The sequence below is a fragment of the Rhagoletis zephyria genome, unplaced genomic scaffold, assembly GCF_001687245.7.
Source record: "Rhagoletis zephyria isolate East Lansing unplaced genomic scaffold, Rhagoletis_zephyria_1.1 Rzeph_scaffold_00444, whole genome shotgun sequence".
NCBI classification, from domain to species: Eukaryota; Metazoa; Arthropoda; class Insecta; order Diptera; family Tephritidae; genus Rhagoletis; species Rhagoletis zephyria.
Genome location: NW_016157528.1, coordinates 193,900 through 220,872, shown reverse-complemented (window position 1 = coordinate 220,872; position 26,973 = coordinate 193,900). Strand labels below are relative to the sequence as shown.

General features: G+C 40.6%; 2 protein-coding genes across 3 annotated transcripts; one reads left to right on the top strand and one right to left on the bottom strand.

Annotated features, from left to right (window-relative positions):
* Positions 1-17,299: 17,299 nt before the first annotated feature.
* Positions 17,300-22,320, top strand: Ing5 (inhibitor of growth protein 5). 2 transcript variants are annotated; one of them, XM_017611699.1, is made up of 5 exons: positions 17,300-17,464; positions 17,527-17,889; positions 17,978-18,138; positions 21,210-21,368; positions 21,451-22,320. In XM_017611699.1, exons 1-5 carry the CDS (start codon positions 17,377-17,379, stop codon positions 21,550-21,552), a joined length of 873 nt encoding a protein of 290 aa, XP_017467188.1. In that variant the 5' UTR covers positions 17,300-17,376; the 3' UTR covers positions 21,553-22,320. The 2 variants fall into 2 exon arrangements, with proteins under 2 accessions (XP_017467188.1, XP_017467187.1); XM_017611698.1 differs by having other exon boundaries at positions 17,978-18,177.
* Positions 22,321-24,593: 2,273 nt separating this feature from the next.
* On the bottom strand, positions 24,594-26,568 carry LOC108359727 (stAR-related lipid transfer protein 7, mitochondrial). The gene has a single exon (XM_017611697.1). It carries the CDS (start codon positions 26,097-26,099, stop codon positions 24,861-24,863), a length of 1,239 nt encoding a protein of 412 aa, XP_017467186.1. The 5' UTR covers positions 26,100-26,568; the 3' UTR covers positions 24,594-24,860.
* Between the last annotated feature and the right edge of the window lie 405 nt (positions 26,569-26,973).

The window sequence follows — 26,973 nt, the reverse complement described above, 5'->3', positions numbered from 1 at the left end:
AGCTCTTGAGAAACATAACGTTCAGCCAACCATCCGGCGTTGGATAGCAAGGTTACTGCAGACCAGGATCGCCGAAACTGAAGTCGGTGACAGCGTCGTTCAAATACAAACAACAAAAGGGTGCCCGCAAGGGGAACTATTATCTCCTCTACTGTGGAGATTAGTTGTGGGCGAACTCCGACAGCTACTCACTTACGAGGGCGTCCGGTGGCAAGGGTATGCGAACGACATAGTGATTATCGCTAGAGGGAAGTTCGCTAGTACTCTCTGTGACATCGTCCAAAGAGGTCTTAACCTTGCAAAAAGGTGGTGCACAGACGTAGGCTTCAATATCAATCCCTCTAAGACAGCTATAGTCCCCTTCACCAAGAAACGAAATCTTCAGGGGATGAGGAACCTAACCTTGGACGGGGTCGCAATCAATGTCGCCACAGAGGTTATAAAATATCTGGGGCTTACCCTGGACTCCAAGCTACTGTGGAAGTCCCATGTTGATGCGGTCACTTCCAAGGCCACGAGAGCGATGATGATGTGCAAACGTCTGGCGGGCAAATCCTGGGGGTGGAGGATCCCAGATGGATGTACACCATGATAGTGAGACCTATAGTGACTTACGGTGCGGTGGCTTGGTATTCCAGGACTACTTTAGTAACGGTGAGGCAGACCCTCTCTAAGTTTCAACGTCTGGCATGTGTTTGCATTACGGGAGCAATGCGCACATGCTCGACGGCAGCGCTGGAGGTAATGCTGGAACTCGAGCCACTGCACCTCTTAGTTGAACAGGTCACAATTCGAACCCTCCTTAACTTTGCTAGGGAGGGCTTCGGCAAAGGCAAGGTGTTATAATCTAGGAACAGGGACAAGCTGGTACCCAGATCCCCCTGGCTCTTTTCCCCAGGGACGATATCAACAGACAGGTTGTCTTCAAAAGGAATTTCATGACTTACACTTACAGCAAGGTGACCTGGTGTGCCTCTATTATGGAAAGGCACATACAGGCGAGCACAATACCGTGGTACACTGACGGCTCCAAAACACCTGCGGGGATTGGAGCAGGCGTGTACGGCCCCAGGCTGAAGCTTTTGGTGCCCCTTTGAACCTTCCCAAGCATCTTTCAAGCGGAGGTCTATGCCATCAGTATGTGCGCAGATATCAACATGAGTAGGAACTATAGGAATGAAAGGATACTTATACTAAGTGATAGTCAGGCGGCACTTATGGCTCTCTCATCATTCGAGATCAAGTCCTCCTTGGTTTTGGAGTGTGTCGAGAGGCTTAATGCTCTGGCGGAGGTTAATGATATCCAACTAATGTGGGTACCTGGGCACATGGGCAGGATATGAGGAGGCTGATCACCTGGCCAGATTAGCCGCTTCCTCGACCCCGATAGGACCTGAGCCTTTTCTACAGGATACTCATGAACTTTCCAAAGGATAAATTGAGGGTTATTACAGGATTTTTGACTGGTCACTGTAGGCTAAGAGGGAACATGTACAAACTAGGTATCTGGTCCAGCGACCTGTGTCGCTTCTGCGATGCCGCCAGGGAAACTCCCCTGCACCTTCTTGTAGAGTGTGAGGCCGTTGCGCGCAGGAGGTATAGGAGCATAGGGCACGTCTGGCCAAGAGAGGAGCACATACACTCACTTTCCCCGGGGTTTATTATGAAGTTTTTAGACACTCTGGGGCTGGTTGAGGAGTTGTGATGAGCTAGGGGCACAATATACCCACCGGTCGCAGTGCCTTACCCAACCAACTATCTATCTATCTATCTATGTTATATGGTAGACAGACGGAGAAAATTAATTAGAATTAATAAGCATAAATGCAAATTAAAATTTTACCCTTACAGACGGCAGTAATGCGGATAAACCAGCCGCAAGGTCGTGGGTTCAAGTCCCACGGCCAGTATACTTTTTTTATTTCTTTTTCATTCTTTTTTTTATAAGTTCTATATTTTTTTACGTTGGTTTCAGTTAGTTGTTGTTGACTTTTTAATAAAATTCAACTCTAAAAATTAAAATTAACTAATAGTAAAATAAGAAATGTGATATAAAATAGAGCAAATGAAAGCAAAATAAAGTAAAGTAAGTATATAAATAAAATAAAATAAAAAAATATAAAATAAATAAAAATAAAAAATTCTTCGCAATCGCTCCAACCGAAGATCGAACGTGGGGGCTACAAGCTTGTAGCCCGCAACTCTCACCACTCGGCTACCGCGTACGCGAAACTCTCCTGCTTCGTTTGCTTACTTGTACAAAAGACAACAACTGGCCGTTTTTACCAGTGTTGTCATCGAAAATTCCCCGGACCCGAGTTAATTCCCAAAAATTTCGTGCATTTGTTCGGCTGTTTATGCTCATTTTAAAGAGGAAAATGCGTGAGTTAAAACAAATAAAGGCTGGCTATGCAAATAATCGAGTCCGTTTGTCTACCGTATTAGACACCAAGCAGAACTAGTACAGTAAAAGGCACAGGAATATAATAAGCAGTACGTAGATGCAAAACGACTACAATCTCGTAAATTTAAAATAGTCGAATTCTAGTTCTCAAGCAGAGCTTTCAAGTAAACTTATACCAAAATTTAAAGGACCCTACAAGGTAGCCAAAGTCTTTGAAAACGACTGTACAGGATGAAGAGGGACTCCAACAGACCCAAATCCCTTACAAGGGAATTTGGTCGATTACGAACCTAACGGCGCGTTTACAGTAGACAATGCTGTCAAGACCATAAAGAAATACGCATTAGTTGCCAAAAGTGCTGATAATTGTCTCCGTAGCGTAGGCGTCCTGACAATAGTTATGACAATTCATTTTAAGCAAAATGTCGGACGTGAACGTTGTATTATAATACGCATTTCGCGCGAGTTATTTAAGCTAAAAACTAAAAAATAATAAAGAAGAGACAAAGTTACATACAAATCAGCGTCTCTTGTGTTATGTATTTATCTTCTTTCTTCCACAAAACGTCAAAATTATTGTCTGCATACGTTAAATCATTGTCCGATTTACTGTCTTGAAAATAAGTGGAAATTGTATCCCCACGTCTCCACCTTATACAGATTCTGTTAAAAAAGCTGTGGTAAGACAGGAATGTCAGGTGGAGACCGCCAATTTCCACTGTTAACCCACATCTATCTTGCTGAATTTCTTACCATCGCTGTCTTAAGATAGCAAGTTGCCCACATGAGAAAAAGAGACAAAGTTAAAACAGAAATTTGACAGATGTTAAGATACATTTAATAGAAAATGGAGACGTGGGGTATGGAAAGACTGGAAAGAGAGAAAAGAGCTCCATTTTGAAAGAACAAGAATAAATGCAATTCGAATTTCGAAAACAGCATCAACAGTTCAAAATGGCTCCTCGACGAGCAAGGTCGTGCTGACCTGTCGATTTTTTTTAAGCAAATATTGGATTAATATATGTAAGTACATTGTACACACAAAAATGAAGTCGCTTCATTAAATATAACATATAAAGTTTTAAATCAAGTGAAGATAATGGGCACGTTCAGAAGGCGCAACAGCTCAGTAACTGTTGCGATTGCACCTTCTGAACGCGTTGTTTTGTACTTCTGATCAACTGAACAGTTGCGTGTTAGATGATCGTAATATTTTTCTGATCATTTGAGACAACGCGTTGTGTGTTTTGAAATTGACTGATAATGTATTAAGCCGTTCAGAAGACGCATTACTATCACTGATTTTTTTAGCAACGGTTGCGCTCAACTGCTGCGCCTTCTGAACCTACCCAATACTATAAAATATTAAGTACATAAGTAATGTAATAGACGTTGACATAATGATTATTAATATTGTGGCGAATACTGCGGCAACACAAAGCGAACAACGAGAAATAGGCAGAATGTTCGAGGAATGACGTAGAATGTTCCACAAAGAGAAACGTCAAGTTGGATGAACACTGCGAACAGCGAGATAAAGAGAATGAGCGATGAACTTCACAACGTTCGAGAGTTGCCATGAGTACGAGCGCAGCTATAAAAGAGCCACGAAACAGCGGAGTTGGACAGTTACAAGTCAGCAAGCTACAAGTAAAGTGAGCAGAGAAGTGAGTTGCGATTAAGCAAGCTATAAGTTTAATTGTGTTAACAAGTAGTAAAGCATTGTTATTGCTTTAACAAGTACTGTAAAGTGTTTTTACTGTGTTAGCGAGTATTGTAAATTGTTTGTTGTACAATAAAGTTAATTGTACTACAATTTGGTCATCGTTAGCATTTATTTAACAATCCAGCGATACAAACCGGAGGATTTGTGAAATCCGGACGAGGTTTCAAGGATAATCGAAACAATTGGTGTCAGAAGTGGGATTGTTAAATAAATCCCGAAGGATAAACTTTTGAAAACGGCAAAAATTGAAGAACTAAAGATCGAGCAACTCAAACAGGAGTTGGAAAAGTGTAATTTGGCCACCTTCGGAAGAAAAGCGGAGTTGTTATCCCGGTTGCGAGAGGCTATGGAAGAGGAAGTCATCGACGTGGACAAATACGACTTCCAGGATAAACCCGACGATACCTCCTCAAAAGACGAACAGAAGGGATGAGGCAGCTTGTTCGTCGAGGGATGTGCAACAGACATCCGGGAAGGTTGAAGAACAGCAAAAGGCTCCTACTTCACCAACAGCTATGGACATGAACACGTTATTGGCTGCAATTTCAGCCCAGCTAGAAGTGCAGGAAACGCGCATGTCATCGCAGCTTGAAGCACAAAGGTCGCAGTCGTCATCGGATATTTCGTCGCAGCTACAGGCACAAAATACACACGTATCACAGTTTCTGGAAGTGCAGGATGCAAAGATTACACAACTGCAGGAGAATTTGGCTAGAGATAACGAACAAATGAAGGATAGACAGGATAAAGTCGAGGCTAAGGTAGAAGATATGGAAGGTCACCTGCGAGATTTGCAGATGAATCGACAAGTGCTCCCAAGGTAAAGACTCCATCCTTTGACGGCACGATTCCTTTCCAAGTCTTTAAGCTCCAGTTCGAGAAGGCAGCTACAACAAATCGTTGGAGCATGGAGGATAAATCCGCTGCTCTGTTCGTGGCATTAAAAGGACCTGCAACGGAAATCTTTCAGACTATTCCCGACTGTGAAAGGAACAGTTACGATGCGTTAATGGGTGCAGTGGAAAGACGTTATGGTAGCGAGCACAGGAGACAGATTTACCAGATGGAGCTGGAAAATCGCTGCCAGAAATCCAACGAGACTCTACAGGAATTCGCCTCCGAGGTTGAAAGGTTGGCTCATTTGGCAATTGGAGATGCATCTGGTGAGCACCTCGAAAGAGTAAAAATCCAGAGGTTCATCAACGGAATGCGGGACATATATACCAAGCGAGAGACGTATGCTAATCCAAAGCCAACATTTGCTGAAACGGTCTCGTATGCTCAGACACGTGAAACGGCAGCGCTCCTAAGTAGACCAGCCTACAAAGCCCATCGAGTAGAAGTGGAAACACCTGACGTGATGAACGAGATCCTGAAAACACTCAAGTCGATGGCAGGGAAGAATACTCCTGGTGCAACCGAGAGAAAGGATGGTGCTAGGAAGTGCTTTGGTTGCGGAAAACCAGGCCATTTCGCAGGCGAATGTAAGACGGGTTCCAACAGGTCTAACAGTTCAGCAGTACGTAAATGCAGGACTGAGGATGACGAGCCCAACCCCGATCAGTCGTTAAACTAAAACGAGCCAGCAGCAAGGGGCGCACGCTGGCTCCCGCAATTGAATGCCCCATAATCGCCGTCTCGCGAATTGGCAGAAAAGCGAGCAACATTACTGTTGGTGGATATGTGGACGGACATGAGCGAGTACTAACTGTGTATACGGGCGCATCACATTCCATCATTCGATCTGATTTGGTCACTAAAGAGGTAAGGCCATTACCTGGAGCAAGGTTGAGGACAGCAACTGGTGAGGACACCCAAGTTGTAGGAGAGGTAACATGCAAAGTCGGGAATGTGACGGTGTTACCCAAGTTCATAGTCGCGGCGATTGTGGATGAAGTCATCATTGAATTAGACTTTTTATTTGATCAAGGTATGGAGATCGACATGAAGAACAGGATCATGAAGTTCAACATCATGGAAGTGCCCCTTAGCTTTGGATATGATGGTCTGTACAGCAGCAGGCGAGTGATCCTAGAGGAAAGCGAGCAGATTCCACCGAAGTCAGAAGCAGTTATGTGAGCGAAGATTGATGGAGATTGTGGGACAAACCAATTATGGGTTGTTGAAGCAACACAAAATTCTACACCGGACGTACTTATTGGTAAAACCCTAGATAAGACGCAAAAAGATGGACGCATCCCAGTTCGAGTGCTAAACGAGTTCAAATCACCAGTCAAACTCCGAAGAGGAACGGTACTGGGGAAATGTCGAGAGGTAGAGGCAATCTTCAAATGCGAAAAAATACCTGAAAGCGATTCCATTGGCGAGAATGGCATTGCGGAAGACATGAATGCATGGACGGAAGGGTTGGAAGAAAAATACCAGCACAAGGCTAAGGAACTTCTCCGCAGATACTCCAACATATTCGACAAGGATGGCGACAAACCAGGCAGGACTAATGTTGTGAAACATCGCATTGATACTGGCGATGCAAGGCCAATTCGCCAAGCTCGAAGTGTTCCACTGGCCAAACGTGAAGCCAAATAGTAAAGGAAATGGGCGAGAGTGGTGTGATTGAACCATCAGCGAGTCCATGGAGTTCGCCGGTAGTACTTGTGAAGAAGAAGGATGGTCAAATGCGGTTCTGCGTAGACTGCCGGAAACTAAACGATGTGACGAAAAAGGACAGCTATCCTCTTCCCAGGATCGATGACACTCTGGACTCGTTGACTGGAACAAAGTGGTTCTCAACACTCGACCTTAAGAGCGGTTATTGGCAAGTGGAGGTAAGTGACGAGGTTAAGGAGAAGACAGCTTTCAGCGTTGGAGACTGTCTGTGGCAATTCACGGTGATGCCCTTTGGATTATGCAACGCTCCTGCCACTTTTGAACGACTTATGGACCATGTGCTCAAAGGACTGCATTGGAAAACATGTTTGGTGTATCTACCTGAACAATTTGGAAGAAGTTTGNATTATGCAACGCTCCTGCCACTTTTGAACGACTTATGGACCATGTGCTCAAAGGACTGCATTGGAAAACATGTTTGGTGTATCTAGACGACATTATCGTATTGGGTAAAAGCTTTGAGGAACACCTGAACAATTTGGAAGAAGTTTTCCAGAGGATAGCTGGCGCTGGTCTGAAGCTAAGTCCTAAAAAGTGCTCACTGATCAAGGAGGAGGTGAACTACTTGGAACACAAGGTGACAACGGAGGGCGTCTGTACTGCCAAGGAAAACATAGAAGCAGTAAAGGATTGGCCAAGACCTAGGAACCTGCACGAACTACGAAGTTTCCTTGGGCTATGCACTTACTACCGCCGATTTGTTCCGAATTTTGCCAGCGTTGCTAATAGCCTTCATGAGCTCACTAAGAAAAATAGAGCCTTCGAGTGGCACAAGGAGCAGGAGGAGCCTTCCAAACTCTGAAGGAACGGCTATGCACTGCACCTATGCTAGCGTATCCCGTTCCAGGTGCAACGTTTATTTTGGATACGGATGCTAGTGGTTATGCCATAGGAGGCGTACTGTCGCAGGTAATTGATGGGCAGGAGAAGGTAGTTGCCTACTATAGCCGGTCGATTGGAAAACCAGAGAGGAACTACTGCGTAACTCGGAGAGAACTACTAGCGTTGGTGGACTGCGTCAAACATTTCCACAAGTACCTCTATGGGCAACGTTTCCGAGTTCGAACGGACCATGCAGCGCTGAAGTGGCTACTACAGTTTAAGAATCCAGAAGGACAGCTAGCCAGGTGGATTGAGAGACTGCAAAGTTGGGAAGTGTCCACGGAAATGCTGATGCCATGTTCCGTCGACCATGTAGCCTGGAATGTTAACACTGCTCAAAAGCTGAGGGCAAAGAGGACATTATAGACGTCCATCTAACGACAATAACACCAGCGGAAGAGTGGAAGGAAGAACAGCTAAGAAAGTGTCAGGAAGATCCAGATCTGGAGCTTTTGATGCATGGACTGGAGGTAGACAGAAGGTCAACCAAGGAGCAAATAGCAGCTGAAAGCCCCATCGCAAAACCATACTGGGCACAATGGAACAGCTTAAAATTAATATCTGGCTGTTTGCACAGGGTGTGGGCAGTGCTCCCGTAACCTAATAGTAGTTCCAAGGGTAAGAATTCCGGACGTTCTCAAGGAATTCCACAATGGTCCTAGCGGAGGGCACTTGGGAATCCAGAAGACCCTGGAGAAGATCAAGCAGAGGTGCTATTGGGTTGGTTGTCGGCAATCGGTCGCAGAGTGGATTGCTAACTGCGGATTGCCATGGATGTAGCCGGTCCATTTCCTATGAGCTCACGGGGAAACAAATATGTCCTTGTGATAATGGACTACTTTAGCAAATGGCCGGAGGTATACCCGATTCCAAACCTGGAAGCTAAAAGAGTAGCGGAGGTATTCACCTACAATTGGGTTGCGAGGTACGGTGTAACTATAGAGCTGCACTCTGACCAGGGAAGAGATTTTGAATCGGCGGTGTTCTAAGAGATGTGCCAGATACTGGGTACCCGGAAAACTCGAACAACGGCTCTTCATCCCCAATCAGATGGCATGGCGGAACGGTTCAACCGAACCCTGGAAGAGCATTTGCGGAAGGTCGGGGACAAGAATCAAAAAGATTGGGATGTCCGCATACCCTTGTTCCTGATGGGATACCGGTCAACAGTGCATGAAACAACGGGTAAAACTTCTGCAAGGGTAATATTCGGCAGCGAGCTCCGTTTGCCTAGTGACCTGAAGTTTGGGGTGACTGGTGATGCTAGAAGAATTGGAAAAGAGACGTCAAACATCCTGGAAGAGGAGCTGAGAGAGATACATGCTCTTGTGAGACAGCGCACGTAAATTATGAGTGACAAGATGAAAGCCAGGTATAATAAGGCGATGAATTCCGAGGGTTTCCAGGAAGGAGATTTGGTGTTGCTGTACAATCCACAACGTAAGAAAGGTTTGTCCCCAAAACTACAATGCAACTGGGAAGGTCCGTATAAGGTCGTAAACCGGCTAAATGACGTAGTGTATCGGATCCAGACCCTTGGGAGACCAAGAAACAACATGAAGGTGGTCTACTTGGAAAGGCTTGCAGCGTTTGGAACCGCAAGTGTGTCTGATCGGGACGAAATGTTAAAGCGTTCCGTTGAAAGGGTACTATCGTATGAACAAATTAACTGTGAAATAAAAATGTATTAACACATAAACATCACTGTTCCAAGTAACGGAACAATAAATAGTTCAAAGAAATAAATTTTACTTCTATTGGAAGTTATAACCTTATAATATAATTTGACGAATAACTATAAAATTATCAATTTGGAGGAATAACCTGGCGATATGAGGGCTTAGTTCCCTGCCATTAGAATATAATCAATTAGCAAATTGGAGGAATAACCTGGCGACATGAGGACTTAGTTCCGAGCCATTTAAATACAATCTGAATAATGTATTCTGACTTATAACCGATAACACTGGATTACAAATTTTTGTTTGGTTTTTGTTCTCCAGACACCACTGTAGAATTGCTCATAGAATTTTTATTCTATGGATACGTTTTCGAGATATTTGCAATTTTCCGCTTAAAACAAAAAGTGGTTCCACTTAATCACGCTTATCTTACAAACCAATTTAACAATCTTAAAATGAGATACGTCAAATCAAAGCTCCATAAACCATATATACTCACTTTCCGATATGACTGATATTTTCTGACAAATTTATTAATCATTACGTTTTTTTATTTTTAATAAAAAAAATTTCAAAAATCAAACTTTAACAGAAGAAAAATTTAAAAAATAACCTGTTCTGTGCCAAATTTTTGTATTTGTACTCAAGCCTGTCATGTTAAAAAAAATCAAGTTACTGATGAAGAAAATCGGTAGATAAATAAGAAATAATGAGTGGTCAAATGAAATGCGCAGAGATTTTTTGTGGCGTATGAGTAGCTTTTTTTCGTGCTCATTTTTCATACAAAAAAACTTTACGTATTTTCATTCAATCACGCATTATTTCTTATTTATCCATCGATTTTCTTCATTAGTAATTAGATTTTTTTTTTTTTTGTAACAGAACAAGCTTTAGCTCAAATGCAAAAATTTGGTACACAACCTGTTGTTTTTTAGAAAGGAGGTGTAGAAGGTTTTTCGCGAAAAAAAAATATATTTAAAAACTTTTTTTTGGCGAAAAATTTACAAAACTGTGAAATCACGATTTCATAGATTTTTCTGCACACTATATATCAGAGAACTACTAAACGGCTGAGCCGATTTAGTTGAAATAAAATTTGTGCGTATTTGGCTGAGTACCTAAATTGCTTTCAAGTGGTAAGTGCCTTAAAATTCTAACCTTGGCCATGACAATATAATATATTATTTTTACTAATAATGCATACCCAGCCAGCAAAGAAACGTAAATTTTACCGACAGTGCAGATTAGTTTAATTTTCCGTATCCGAAAACGAATAAAAAAACTCCTACAGTTATAATCAATTTTCGTATTCGGAAAACGTTCGAAACGTTCGAAAAAAAATGATGTAATTTGAAAGCAATAATTGTATTTTATTTTCTCAAGCTAAACATTTGAAAGCATGCATGCGTAATCGGCAGTGGCTGAGCGTGCAGAGGAGTGTGCCGCTATTTGTTAGGAAGGTGCCGGGTTCGAATTCCGTCAGGCGCTTCCTAATTTCATTTTATATCTTTTGAACCATGAAAAAGTATCTGTGAAGTTCAGAAGGAAAGCGTATTGAACGAAAAATTCAATCAGGCAAATTTCAGAAAAACAGCCGAAAACGTATCCGTTTCACAAACAATTTTTCTGCCGCACACTTTAGTGGGGAAACGTATCGTATCCGGAAATGGAATCAGTAAACGGACAAAAATTCGCACTTCATCCACTTTTTTGTCCTTTTCCGGATCGGTTTTCGGACTTTTTACTGGTTGGGAACTTCTCCAATTCCCGAAGTGTAAATAATTCAAATCTATCCACGATTCGTTCTTCCATGCAAGAAATTAATTAACACAGAAATTAATTAAATTAAAATTAACACAGAAAGGAGAATTCTGCGTAGTAAGGGTTGTGATTCCTATTCGCGGCCGAAGGCCGCCTACGTAGAAAGAAGTTCTGGCACTCTTATCCGGCAACACAGAAAGGAGAATTCCGCGTTGTAAGGGCTATGATCCCTAAGCGCGGCCAAAGGCCGCCTACGCAGATAAAAGTTCTGCCAGTTCTTTAATTGTAGAAAACTTAAAGTCTTTCACATTTATTGTTATTGGCATCACTAACTAAAACCTTCTGCCATGCCGCCTTATCATGAGTTTCATTTTCCCCGAACCGGTTCATTTTTCACTCTTGGTTTCCATGGTTTTACTATGGGCGGATGACAAATTTTCGGGTGAACTTTTTTTCAGGCGAAACTCCGGATGAGGCAGAAGATTTTAGTTAGTGATGCCAATAACAACAAATGTGAAAGACTAAGTTTTTTACAATTAAAGAACTGGCAGAATTCTCCTTCCTGTTTTGCCGGAGAAGAGTGGCAGAACTTTTTTCTGTGTAGGCGGCCTTTGACCGCACTTAGGGATCATAATCCTTACAACGCAGAAGTCTCCTTTCTGTGTTAAGGCCTATTCTCTAAAAGTAATATATTGCCAACACCAAGCACCTCCATGTTTTTATTACACCTAGCTGCAATTAGCAGAATAAATGCGACGCCAGTTTTTTGTACATTGTTTTTGCGTTAGTGTTTAATTAAATCAATAAGTTTCTCGATTTTTGGTTACAAATTCAGTTAAAGTAAACTATAGTGAACATCTAGTGAACGCAATGTAAAATGGAAGCATCAATAGATCCTTACGAATTTGCCGCTATTTGTTACGATTCGCCCCATGCATTATAACCAAGGAATTAAACTCTGCTTACTTAGGGCCGCTTTTTCAATGTTTGGTCTACTTGCCGGTTAAACATCATTATCGACGTTTTCGACATCATGCATATAACATGTGATCGATAAAGCAGTCGTTGCATTTAACCAGAGCTTCCACCTCCGATTAGTGCTAATTAGACATTGAACAACCGGCCCTTAATCTAAAAGCTTTAACAGACGGCAGCGTTGATCCGGACTAACTCGGATTTAATCCGGATCAACTGCAGTTAATTCCCGAGTTAATCCGGATCAACGTTACCGTCTGTTAAAGCTTTTAGATTACGGGCCGGTTGTTCAATGTCTGATTAGCACTAATCGGGGGTGGAAGCTCTGGCACTGAAAAACTGGCCCTTAGTGGATTCTTTTGCAACCAAGCTAAAAAAACGGCATCGACGACCAAACTCAAAAATTTTTGATTTCACACGGACGGCATGTGAGACCTTGTTTCCTTGAATACTTTAAAAAATGTACATATTACGCAAGTATTTCGCAAAATTACTTATTTCAATTAGTATGAGCAAAGAACGTAGATAACAAGAAGGGACAACTCGTTATAATTGTAGCGAAAGTGAGTAACAAGGGTGTGCCTTCTCTTCTCATCCAATTAAAAAACGTACTAGAGCAAAAGACAACCGGCCCTTAATCTAAAAACTTTAACAGACGGCAGCGTTGATCCGGACTTACTCGGACTTACTCCCGATTAACTGCAGTTAATTCCCGGGTTAATCCGGATCAACGCTGCCGTCTGTTTATGCTTTAAGTTTAAACTGGCACTGAAAAACTGGCCCTTAGTGGATTCTTTTGTAACCAAGCTAAAAAAACCAGCATCGACGACCAAACAAAAAAGCAACATAATAACACCACAGACCATACCACAGCCACGACAGACTACATAACACACACAACCGCACCACCACCCACACGTCGCCGCCAACAACTCCTGGTTCCCCCTACAATCTGCACGGTATGTCAGACCAGGATATTCCGTAATGTGACATCAGTCAAGTGCAACACCTGCCTTGGCTGGTGCCACTTTAGGGCATGCTCAGGTCTGCGTACCACGCGAGATTGGACTGGGAACTTCGAGGGTTCGAGGTGCGCTGCTCGGTCGCAGACCCCAATTGCGACGCCCCCCGCCACCACCACAGGGCGGCAATCACCACAGCAGCACACACAGCCAACGGCGGCAAGAACATACACTTCACTTACACCCCACATCACGACACGTCTCCCGAACCACATGAAGCTCCTTCAATTTAACTGCAACGGGCTACAGAGCAAGATTGAGGAGATAACCGTCTTCATGTGTCGGCATGGTATATTGATAGCTGCGGTCCAAGAGACGAAGTTGCACAGCAATTCAACTTTGTTGAATTGCGCCGGGTACAACGTGCACCGTCGAGATCGCGAGCGAGATAATGGTGGTGGCTTAGCGTTCATCACGCACCACACCGTGCAGTATCGTCTTATCGAAGCAGACATCGACCGCAGGGATACCACCCTAGAATGTCAGGGCATCGCTATCCGGTCAGGCGATGTCGAGCTCGAAATATTTAACATATACATACCCCCTGTCACCTGCTGCCCGGCAGGATATCACCCTGATATAGGTGCGCTCCTCAGAGGTGAAAACCGTATGGTAGTAGGTGACTTTAATGCGCACCACGATCTTTGGCACTCAAGCCTGTCAAACGATCGTAGGGGAACAGACTTGGCTGAGCAGATAGACGATTCGACATTCTGCACAATGAACGACGACGCACCCACCAGGATTATGGGTAACTGCAGTAGCTCGCCAGACATCACAATAGTCAGCGCTGGTCTGATAAACAGCATAACGTGGCGACCTATGCTGACTCTAGCATCAGACCATCTACCCATAGTCATCTCGATTGATAAACCAACCGACTTTGCCTCCGCCAAACACCGGACCTATATCAACTTTTCTAAAGCTGATTGGAAAGGTTACGCGGAGTTTACCGAAAACACCTTCGCAGCGCTCCCCACACCAACCGACGTCCATCTCGGTGAACGTAAGTTCCGCAGGGCTATCACTGCTGCTGCAGCTCGCTTCATACCGGCAGGATGTATATCGGACCCACGTCCAAACTTCCCTGCCGAAGCGGCTGTTCTAGCCGATGAGCGTGATAGCCTTCGTCAGGCCGATCCCGGAGATCCCCGTATCAGGGATCTCAACGCGGAGATTCGGCAACTTGTAAACGTACATAAGCGGAAGAAGTGGGAGGAGCATCTGAAGACTTGTAACTTCACCTCTGGTGTGAGCAAGCTTTGGTCAACCGTGAGGTCATTGTCTAATCCGACGAAGCACGACGACAGAGTCGAAATTTCCTTCGGCGACCATGCTTCGTCGGACCCGGAGAGATGCGCGAGCTATTTTAGCCGGCAGTTCATACTGCATCCTCCGGTGGACAAAGCCAAGCGTCGAGTGACCAGAAGGCTGCACAAACTGCCAACAACTTGTGCCCCCCTTGCTTTCACTTGCGGTGAAGTTCAGGTGGCCATCGGGAAGGCGAAAGCCTCCAAAGCCATGGGTCCCGACGGAATATGCATGCTGATGCTGAAAAATTTGGGTCCTGCGGGGGTAGCGTACCTAACGGAGGTCCTCAACTTGTCAATGGCCACTCTCATCATCCCAGACATCTGGAAGGTGGGGAGAGTGGTCCCACTGCTCAAACCGGGGAAACCTGCCAACAAAGGAGATTCGTATCGTCCGATTACACTCCTTTCCCCGGTAGCGAAGACACTCGAGGCCTTGCTACTCCCGTACTTCACAAACCACCTGACCCCAGCGAAGCATCAGCATGGTTTCCGTAAAGTGCACAGTACAACAACAGCACTTAACGCCATAAACACTCAGATAACTCGTGGCCTTAACCGTAACCGTCCCTGTGAGAGAACGATTCTAGTAGCGTTGGACTTGTCAAAGGCGTTTGACACCGTCTGCCATTCCACGCTACTAGAAGATATAGAGGCCTCCTCTCTCCCACAGAGGCTCAAACGGTGGTCGGCAAATTATCTGAGTGGTCGACATTCGTCGGTAATGTTTAGAGACAAAACGAGTAAGCAGCGAAAAATAAAACAGGGGGTTCCTCAGGGTGGTGTCCTTTCCCCGCTACTGTTTAACTTTTACATTTCAAATCTCCCTCAACCACCAGAGGGAGTCTCGATTGTCTCTTATGCCGACGATTGCTCGATCATGGCGACTGGGAATGGAATTGATGACCTGTGTTCGAAAGTAAACGGGTATCTCTCCGAACTTTCTCGCTTCTTCACTGCAACGTTTCTAGCCCTCTCCCCTACGAATCCTTCATCAAGCAACCTCTGGACCCGACAGCTTACCGACAGGCCCTGAACGGCATTCACAGGGAGTCAGTCTCGAGTTATGTAGACTCTAGACCTGTGAATGCCGTTCTAGGCATACCGCCCCCGGACACAGACGAGACGGAGCTTCATCTGCCTCGGGAGACTCGTACAACACTAGCACAACTTCGCTCCGGCTACTGCAGCAGGTTAAACTCCTACCTGAGTAGATTGAATGCGGATATGCGGATGAGTGTCCAGCATTCAGAGAGACCCCACATGACTCGAAACATCTCTTCTCATGCCCGGAAAACCCGACAACCCTAACGGCCTTGCCCCTGTGGACCAACCCCACAGAAGCTGCACGCTTCCTAGGGTTGCCGTTAGTGGAACTTGACGACAACGACTGAGTTACCGACCATCCTGGGCGAGGTTGTTGTAGCCGCTACAACAACAACAACAACCAAACAAAAGATTTTTTGATTTTACACGGACGGCATGTGATACCTTGTTTCCTTGAATACTTTAAAAAATATACATACTGGGCCGTATGAATAAAAATAAGCAATTGCTTTTTCCTTAAATTTCACTAATTTCAATTAGTATGAGCAAAGAACGTAGATAACAAGAAGGGACAACTCGTTATAATTGTAGCGAAATGGAGTAACAAGGGTGTGCCTTCTCTTTTCATCCAATTAAAAAGCGTACTAGAGCAAAAGAGAAAGCACGCCCCTATTAGGTCGGTGTTATGCACACATTTTGTTTGGCAAACTGCGTGCAATTGTTGTTGCAGCAAACTCGGAGAGAGCGAGTTTGGCGACTCTCACAGCAAACTAATTTTGTTTGGTCAAACTGCAGCAAATTCGGCGTTGTCATACACAAAAATTTTAGACAATTGTTGCTATACACAAAATTCTCATTTCGTGTTGGCAATAGCCATGAAAACCATAATGAACGTGCAACCCTGTGCCAAACTCGACATAACCACCTCCGAGCAAACTAAGCAGCCGCCATTTAATTTGGCAAACAAAAGTTTGTCTGCATGACACCGACCTTATGCAGCGTTTTTGCTGCATTAAAAATGCAACATTTAGCACTTTCGAACATATGTTTTCGAAGAGCGTTCATGCTATAGCATTTAGCAAATGTACATTTACGCGAGTTCGAAATCGTATGCTTTTGACAAACAGCCGTGTTCCAGTCTCTTATTTAGATGCGTATATATTACGATCAATTCTCACGCAGGAGATAATGTGCAAAAACCCTACTGAAAAGGAAAAAATAAATTTTAAACCAAAAATTCAATACAAAAACTTGTATTGTTTTAACCATAACCGAAAATTTGTTTGTGTATATATTCATTTGTCGGTGCTGTCAATTAAAAATTTCTCACTTAATTAGGAAAAAAAACGAACCGAGTTGATCACAAATTGACCCAGATTTCTATCAGCATCAAATCGATGTTGAACTTGCTTAACTTTTCTTTATCCAAATATGTAATGCAAAATAAAAGAAATCTCGATCGGCGATCACTGAAACGTAGCTAGCAACTGTATCTCGAAAGGGCAATGTTGCCACTTTTTCTCTTTAAACCAATTTTGGAAGATCACAGGGTTGCTTTTAGCATTTAGATTCTTAATGCAAAAATGGAGTTGCATTTAGTTGCATTTAGGTGACGAATTTTGTATGGATAAATGTACATTTAGAGTAGCATTTAGAGCTAAATGCGCTAATGTGCTTTTACGCGTAAGCAAAAACAGCCTATTACTCACTTTCGCTACAATTATGGCGAGATGGCCCTTCTTGTTATCTACGTTCTTTGGTATGAGCAGGAACCTCTGGACATCCTCTATGGTGTAAACGCTAAATTATATAATCCGATAGAATTTTTTCAGCCATTTCATCATTCCTTTGTTTCATTCCAGTCTGTCCCGCAAACAACTTCTATTTATTTACTTATTTATGCTAATGCTAATATTTACATAAAATCGGCGAACTATTTATGTTAATTGAGCACTATATAATTCTTTTGAAAAAAGACTTTTTACACAAAATGTCCTCAGCAATTTATTTGGAAAACTACCTTGACGGTAATTTAAAATACAGTGGTGATCAACATCGCTACTTCTTTTGTTTTTTTTTATTTCTTTAGGTTTGGAATCATTGCCGACCGAGTTGGAACGCAACTTTAAATTAATGCGGAAATTAGATGACCGTGCCCAAACCGCTATGAAGAGCATCGATTCGCGAGCAAAAGAATTCATGCATAAGCTTGCAGCAAATGGTGGTTGCACTATGGCAGACGAAGAGCGCAAGGAGCGCCTAATGGACATTCAAGCCCTCTTTGGCAAAGCAAAGGAATATAGTGATGACAAAGTGCAATTGGCCATACAGACATACGAATTGGTAGATAAACAAATACGTCGTCTTGACAATGATTTAGCACGCTTCGAAGGGGAAATACAGGAAAAAGCATCATCAACGCGTAGCAAGTCTGAGGAAGCTGTGGTAAAAAGTAAGATACCGCAATAACTCCTTATATAAGAATTTGATATAGACTTACATTACATACATATGTTATGTAATTCTTAATTTTCTCGTAGAGGGACGAAAGAAAACAAAGGATACAAAAACGTCAGGAAAGCGAAAGCGAACCGGTTCCTCGGATGAAGATGCACGCACAAACGCAGCAAACGTTACCTCAGCTGGAAGTGGTGGTGGAGCTAGTGGTGGAGGGCAAGGTAGCAAAAAGAAAAGGGCGAAGGTAAATCAAGAAAAAGAAACACGCAAGGGGGGTCAAAAGGTAATCATCATACTCATTTTCACATATTCATTAAAACTATACTGTATTGTCTTGTTAATTTGTCATCGTTATTAGCGTGGTTTGAAAGATTCTTACTTAAATGTATGTAATGTTTATTTTACTGATAATAACTTATTTTGAAATTTGTTGAAATGCTGCAAAACACTACGACATACATACATATGTAACGTTGAACTCGGATACAATTTTATTTTCTAGTTTAAAGTGATAAACAATTTTTACTTACAATGCACAGTGGCCCATTTTTCGAAAAAGCTGGCCAAAAGTCGAAGCATGGTACAATTGTGATCAAACCTTGTGTATTCGTCTTTATTTTGGTTGCTGGTTTTAAATTTCACACCACATGATTTCGAAATTCAAAATGGCGGATCCATAATGGCTGCTATGTACGCTTAAAACAATCAAATTTTTAGCAAAACTAAGGTTGTTAAGTATAAAAGGTCATGTTTTCTGCTTTTTTGTTATATAATGTGATGTAGCGGTTAGCAATATACGCTATCATTCCGCAGGGCCTGGGTTCAAGCCCAGTTTCTGATCAACATCAAAAAATAAGAAACAAACAAGTCAGGAAATGGCAAACCCCCGAGTGTATTCAGCCACGAAGAACAGCTTCTCATAAAAATAAAATCCCCGTTCGGATTCGGCGTAAAACTGTTGGTCCCTCCCCTTTGTGCGCCAACATCAAGGCGCACGCCACAAATCGGAACAGAAGCTCGGACAAATACTAAGGAGGTCTTAATGTTTGTTTCTAAAAATCTTGATGTTCAAATTTACACGGGAACTGCGGGATTTTTAATGAATCAATAAACAAGACATACATATTTGTTGGTACAAGAATGTATTTTAACAATTTTATACACCGTCAGACTCGCAGTCATCTGAAGTATCCAAGCTCATATCTATATTTTCTGATGGCAATTCCGCATCCGCATTTTCAAACCGATATTTTTTTGATATCATTATTCCTCGAATCTTGGGCTTCTTCGGAAAGTTGCCCAATTGGCAGGGGTGCCCATTCAATAATGAGAGGCCCGTGGATGACCANTCAATAATGAGAGGCCCGTGGATGAACATGATTCAATAATTAAAGGTTTGCTCATTATTGACATTAGAGTTTTGACACTCCCTTAGCTCCCTTACAAAAGCTTTGCACACACACACGAACCCACACACAATGCTTTGCTAAGGGAGCCGATTTTGTCAAGAGGGAGCGAGAAAACTGTTTTTGAGCAAACCTTTTATTATTGAATCATGATGGATGACCAATCTAATATAGTAGTACTTTCTGACATCATTTAAATTCTAAAAAAAATCCAATCTTTAAAACATCAAAATCTTGACAGAAATAATTTTTTACATAATTTAAATCTTTTAAAAAAAATTAAGAATCGCGTATAAAAACTGATGTTCAAACTACAGTGGCGGCTTGTGGCAGGTGGTTTTAACCAAGGTGGATGGGAAAAACTTCAATCTATATGAAAAAGAAAATTAGACCACCACTCTCGTAACTATTTTCCTAATCCATCATAATGAGTAAACAAAAAAAAATCAATCCGTGAATATCTACGGCTTAAGTCAGTTTTTAGATGGCGTGACAATGAAAAAACATGTTTTACATACTCTAGATTACAATGTCCATGATCGGATGCTTGAAAACTGTTATTTTTTTTAAGGATAATACCACGATTTTAACAACGACGAAGACTCTAATTTACGAAAAGTTTAGAGCGAATTGCTAGCAACAGTAACTTCGATCTTCTGTAACACTAAATGCCTTAAGAGGATCGACTGGTCTCATAACGATACGCAGTAGAGCCCTCCTAACAATATAAGATGGTTATGCATACGAATGCACCAATTTTGGTTTGGACTTTTGGCCAGGGTTTTCCAAAAATTGGCCACTGTGCAATGGGCCGTATGCATAAAATATAAGCGATTAGTTTTTCTTAAAATTTCATACCTTCCACTTAAATTTATTTGAACAAATCGAGCAAAAGGTCTGAAATTTTAAGAAAAAGCATTTGCCTAGGTTTTATGCATATGGCCCAATATATCTGATGGAAGCATTAAGCTACAGCAGATTACTATCGCTACTTCAATGGGGCATCCCAGCGTGCTTTTATTATATAACTTACTGTAGTTAAGAAATTAGAATTTCAAACATATTCTGGCTTATCCTGACTTTCGCCTGAAAAAAAATTCAGCCTAAAACTTTTCATCCGCCGATAGTAAATACATGGAAACCAAAAGTGGAAACCCTACAAACAATTTTTTCAGAGTGTTCTGAATTGTAGAGAAGTTTTAAAGAATTCGTAAAGATCTCATCCGATTTTTTGCCGAATTTTCTAAATGTAATAAACTGTGCACACTTCAATTCTTTTACGAAATTTCGAAAGAAAATGGGTAAAGCAATGAAAACAATGCAGCTATGTGATGAATTCCTTGCAAAATTTTTTCAGAATTTTCTTTATTTTTCGTACAGAAATTTCTTTACGATTTCGTGTCAATAGCTTCATATAATTTTCTTTGAAGATTCGTAAAAAACTCATTAGAGAAATGAGATGCTGCTAAAGATTTCGTTAAGATGTCGGGAACTTTGATTTGCAGTGATGTGAATCGGTTCGGGGAAAATGACACTCATGATAAGGCTGATTAAAATTTTTATTTCACCTACACTCTGCTTTGATAGTTATCTTTCTTCAAATACAATACTTTTATAAATAAATACTTTTCTATAGTTAGCATTTTTTGAATGTGATATGCATATGCATATATTTTGTTACGTTTTTTTTTTTTTTTGTAGTGTTTTATACATACATATGCACGCAAAGGAATTGCAAGCATATAAATCTCGTTTTTTTGATTCATCTCTTACATTTTCATTGCATTTCATTGTTAAAAATACCTTTTGTATGCTTTTCAAGCTTAATTTTTTTTTATAAAATAATACATTTGTTCTTGGAACTGTTAAAGATTGCAGTAGTAACATAAAGTTTCAAATACTTTTAAAGAAAAATGCCGATATCGAGGATTCTGAAAAGGAGTCATGCTTAACAGCCGCTACTCATCCCAGTGATGTGTTAGATATGCCAGTGGATCCAAATGAACCTACGTACTGCTTGTGTCACCAGGTTTCATATGGTGAAATGATTGGCTGTGACAATCCTGATGTAAGTATCAGCCATTAACGAATCATTGGTACAGTGATTATACATACAAATATTTCTTTACTCACATTTTTAACGCATCCAGTGCCCAATCGAATGGTTCCACTTCGCATGTGTTGGTCTAACAACGAAACCCAAAGGAAAATGGTTTTGCCCGAAGTGTACTCAGGATAGAAAAAAGAAATAATTATTCACAAACCGGTCGTCGGAAGGCTCACGTAATTCATTTTTATCAGTACCATCTTTAAAGTTTATATATTTTTGTATGATTTATTAATAACTATTATAAGAATGTAAATGATTTTGTATCCAAAATTTCTTATATTTCATCTTACAATCAAAGACATTTACGCTGCTCGTTTAAAAATGGTTACAGAAAATATTTATAACTAAGAACTAAGAACTAGAAATAATTTTAAATGGAAAAATCCAAACTTTATCGTCAGCATCTTGAATCAATCGGCCTTATAGGGAACTCCGTGTGAACAATTTTTCCCAAAAATTATAAAGTAAAACAAGAACAATTTTTCCCAATTTGTTTTTGTTTTGCTTGTAAAATGTTGTGAAAATTTTTTTCACATGTAATTAACGATAGGGCTGAATGTTTTGATTTCAACAGCTGGGAAAATACTTGGCTTTTTTTTTTAAGAAATAATATAAAAAAAGACCTGTACACAACTAAGAAGAGTAACAGCAGCAGGAAATTTTAAGTTTTCGGTCTAAACGCGCAATTCTCAAAATGTCTGCTAGGTTGAATTAATAAATGATGTCTCCTTTATAAAGGCCATGAAGTTTATTGTAATAAGAATCATTAATCAATTTACATTTAAATAACCAATTGAGTAAATATGTACATACATATCTGTGTTCGTATGGAAAAGTAGCTTATGTCGAAAGGCTGGCTTTAGTATAAATCGGCATTCGCAGCATAGAGTTGAGAATGACTCACTGGCACTGAGCCGTTGAAGAACTTTTCGCAGATAAATATGCAAGAAGTAGTTCCAATACTACCAAGTCAATATTCTTATTAAGTCTCATTATAAAATTCCTTGTCGTTTAAAGAGTAAAGGGAATGCCACATTATACTAAAGCCAGCCTCTCGACATAAGCTACTTTTCCATATGAACACAGATATGTACTATGCATGTTCTAAAGATATATGTATGTACTTATGTAGGATGGATTTACATGTGTATCACTTTATACGAAACTCAAAATTTTTGTTCTCCAACGAATTTGCAAATCCAGTTATATTGGAGTATCGCTCAGCACTTTCGACCACAGTCGAAAATCGAATGCAGCTCATAATAAGGGCCTTTGTTTACAAATCGAGCAAACCAAATAGTGTGCTTATACATATTTATGTAAATTTGTTCTAATTAAAATGAAGTAAAAAAGAAAGCAAGTTTATAAAAACGTGGTAAAATGAGTACAACGAGTTCTGGTTCAACGATTCGTCAGAGGATGAGAGCTAAGTAAACTGGCCAGGAGTAGCAAATGTTTAAGAGAGTTTAAGTTTATTAGTCTTTCGAATATATTTTGATATAAAATATATTTAAGAAATTTGTCTACAGATTCATTAAAAAGTTCCGACCATCTAAAGAAGCGTTTGTGAGCCAAATCTATTTAAAATATTTTAAAACTATCAACAGCGCTACGATTTTGTTCTCAGAGATCGTGCCAACAGAGTATTGGGATTTTCTTTCACAAGTAAAACCAGCCTTTCGAGCTTGTGTTTAGTATTCACGATGTTAGAACTGCATGAAATTAATAAAAATTGTTTAAAATTAGTGTCTAGCCGCCAAAATGTAAGAAAACATATACAAAATCATACATTTTTAACAATTTTCTAACACTTCGCTACACCATCGAAAGTAAAATTCTGTTCGACAGAAAATTCGATACTCAACGAAAATTTCGACACGCTTGCATAGCTCATAATACGAATTTCACTTTCGATCTTCGATAGCCAGCGAAGATCGAAAATCGAATGCAGCTCATAATAAGGGCCAGAATACATGCATATGTATTTTTATTCTTCAGTTTCTTACATCCGGTTAACCTCATTTATAATTCCCCAGCAAACACAGTCTCTGACATTAGAGAAATTTGGATTTCTACATTAGATAACTAGGGTAATTCTCTGATCGTTCTCGAGTCGATGACGAAGTTAAAGAACTAAAGAACAGAGATCATGAAAAATGTAAATACCTTCATATCCCGCTTTCAAACAATTTTTACATGGGGTAGCTGAGGTAATTTAATTTTTTTGTTTCTGAACTGATGAGCTATTTTTGCATTCTGCATACCATAGAAATAATTGTGAAAAAAGGTTTTCTAATTGTTCATAATATTAAAAGATCCAACTTGTCACCAAAAACTACTTGTATTATGTTTTCAATCGCAAAACGTACTTTCCAAATTTTTCTATTGAAATTGGACATTTCCATCTGACCTGTGGTTTTCAGTGCAATGAAATCTGCCGATCGCGGCCTGCCATAATATTCGCGTTTTCTTTATCCTAATGCTGGATTTCCACTAGGCATTAAATGGCAAAAATGACAAATGACAAAGTTGGGCACTATAAATTAAGCAGTGTCTGCACACACGAGCCACGGTAACTTTAACCGTAGATCCACGGGAAAATTTACCATAGAAAATTACGTGGATTATGTGTTGCCGGAGAGTGGGGCCGGAGGGGCAAGTTTACCGTAGATTCACGGTAAAAGTTATCATGGCGCGTGTAAATAGACACTCTCTAAAAAATAATCGTGTCATTACATTCAAATATAGTCATTAAGTTCATTTCCACATGGCATTTTTTTAAATTGGCAAACATTTTTTGTCATTTGAATTCCTAGTGGAAATTCGGCATAACAATCGTAATTTATATCAGCTCAAAGCAATTCCCAAAAAAGTTTGGGAGGCGCTTTTAATGTGACCAGGTTTAATCAAGAACTGGTGATAGGTAGTTAATTAGCCTGTTCCCGTACTTCACGATTTCCAGGATTCGCAGATTTTCATGAACAGCTGTTTTCGCCTTTAATAAACCTTATGTGAACGTGGCGTACGGGAACGACTTTGGACTAAATCCTGCAAAACCTGCAAAACCTGCAAATCGTAGACGTTCTAGAACGCACTAAATATAAATTATTTGAAACGCTACACCCCAATTTAATTTTAAAAGTACATAAAAATCATGCACTTAATTTAAACAATTTTATTTATTTTATACTTTGTACAATTAAAATGCAATTATTGCACGAATATGGGTAATTTTTAAATGAAAGTTTTAAATTTACTTTTACATTTTAAAAGATCGAAAATGTATAACTGGAAATCCATCAATGTACCAAACTTCAAATCTTGTAATATAAGACAAGATATTTTTATTTATTAAAATATAACCATAATCGATTCGAATATGCTGCGCTATACGTTCATTTTTGGTATTTTGCTAAAAAATAACAATCGCATCATTTTATGATGTTATGCCTATTTTCCTGTTCCAGGATCTCGTGTGCGTAGTATTCTTTTAAACCAGCTTGTTCGCGACTCGTTGGCCATGTATTCATGATTTTGAAGGTGGAAGTTCGACATGCTGAATATGTGTTGCATCTCAAGTGCCCGCTTAAATGAGTACTGCTTCGTCGCAAGGTACATTTTTCGCAAAAATTCTGGCATTTGTTTCTGCGTGACCCATGATTTTATATTTTGTGGAATTGGCAGTCCTGGATCATCATAATATGTGAGTATATAGTGTACTCCCGGTTCACTGAAGGTCTTATAGGGTTTTATCACCATCAAACTCCAGTAATCGTTAACTCGCACTTTGCCAGAGAATACTGGATATTTAGGATGTTGAGTACCTCTACTGGCCACCATCATAACATTGCGCTTGTCGTCCGTAACAAAGCGGCGACAATACACATAATCACGATTAGAAAAAAGTCTCGGCCATTGCATTTCCCAGTAAATGAGATGTGAATTCGTGTTGGGTCGTGGGTCTTCTTCGATTAACTCCAACTGTACAGCAGTCTCATCCCACACCCGCCGGTAATTCAGGTCGGTCTGTACGTGTAGCAAATCTTCAGCGGAGACGTCATCGAAGCGGGCATATACCTTATAAGAGTACATTGCTGATCTTTCCTCGCGGCGCCAAATAGAAAACTCGTCTTTACTAAAGTACGGCTCCCAAAGGTTTTCATCTGCTGATTCGATAACTTTGCGTCCTAAAGGCGCAGGATCTTCAGTTAAGTTTAGTGATCGTCGGCAGTTACGTATGCTCTCTCCTCCATCCTTTTCCGATCGACACTTTTTGTTACCCACTGAGCAATAACAGTATTTCATGTGTTTTTCCTTGCATAATAGACATAGTTCATTATTTGGCAATTGGTTTAGAAAGTCAATATCACGCCGGCAAAGGTCAAAATTTTTTAGACTCAAACGTTCTTTGTCCCAATTGAATCCTGCGGCTTCTATTGCTGTAGTAATATTCAGACCTACCACACCTACTGCACTTAACATTATACCCCTAAGTGGTGGTTCAAGCTGTTTGTGGTAGGAGCGAAGCAATCGTTGTAATCCATTTGAACCATAAACCCGATGGTAGAATGAAAACAACTGTTGAATTCGGCGCGAACGTTGCGCTACAATCGATTCAAATTGGTAGGACCATGAGCGCAAAGTTACATTTGATCGATGTTTAATGTTCAATATAATACGAGTAAACATTTTTAATTGATTCTTGTTTTAATTTTTGTTGTTGCTCCTGCTTTGGTTGCCGGCATGTGACGCTTTTGTAAATTTTAGTTTACAGCAGTTCCATGTATTCCGTCTCTCACGCCGGTGCCGCTATTCATGTGGGGGCGTCGGAACGCTTGCATAACAACGCAGCAACAATTTTTATGGATTTATTTCGAATTTTGTACAAGTAAACTACCCGCTTATGTGCGATATTTAGTGAACATTAGACATGAATCGCTTCTGTCAAACATTTGTTCCAACTTTTATATAAACACAGTACGCACACTGTTAAATACGCTTATAAAATTGTTACCAAATGGCGCCTAAATATATATTAATAATAATACAAATAGTTCACGTTGCATGTGGTACGCAATTAAAAAAAGAAGCATACCACTGCACGGGTTACAAAAAGTCAATTGGTGTAATCTGTAATAAAACAATAAGCACGTTAAGTGTGGAGAGATTGATCAGCTGTTTTGAAAAGTAACAGTGTTGCCAAGTTTCGATTTTGAAAAAGGTACTAAAACCCAAGAAAAATCGCGTTTTTTCTCGAAAAAAGCACCAAATTTTTATCGGAGTGTCTAATGGACTTTATATGCATACAAATTTTTGTAGGGATGCTGATTTAAATTAATACAAATCAATGTTTCTTGCTCGACGGTCGAACTTTTTCTGTTTTCTATAAATTCAAATATTCTCGTCCAAGCGACAATAACATTCTTATTCTTAGTTTTTTGTTATTTTTTGGCCTTATAACAATTATATTCAACAACTTTTGTTGAGCTCGAGGCCGTTTTTTAATGAAAATTTATTGTGGAAAAGCAACAATAATTTGAAAAAATGGTAGAAGTGATAGCTA

Coding starts and splice junctions, on each gene's coding strand:
- Ing5 (XM_017611698.1), top strand. CDS start 17,377: ATGTTAATTGAGCACTATATAATTCTTTTGAAAAAAGACTTTTTACAC. Junction 17,890..17,977: donor TGAGGAAGCTGTGGTAAAAA/GTAAGATACCGC, acceptor ATTTTCTCGTAG/AGGGACGAAAGAAAACAAAG. Junction 21,369..21,450: donor TTGGCTGTGACAATCCTGAT/GTAAGTATCAGC, acceptor TAACGCATCCAG/TGCCCAATCGAATGGTTCCA.
- LOC108359727 (XM_017611697.1), bottom strand. CDS start 26,099: ATGTTTACTCGTATTATATTGAACATTAAACATCGATCAAATGTAACT.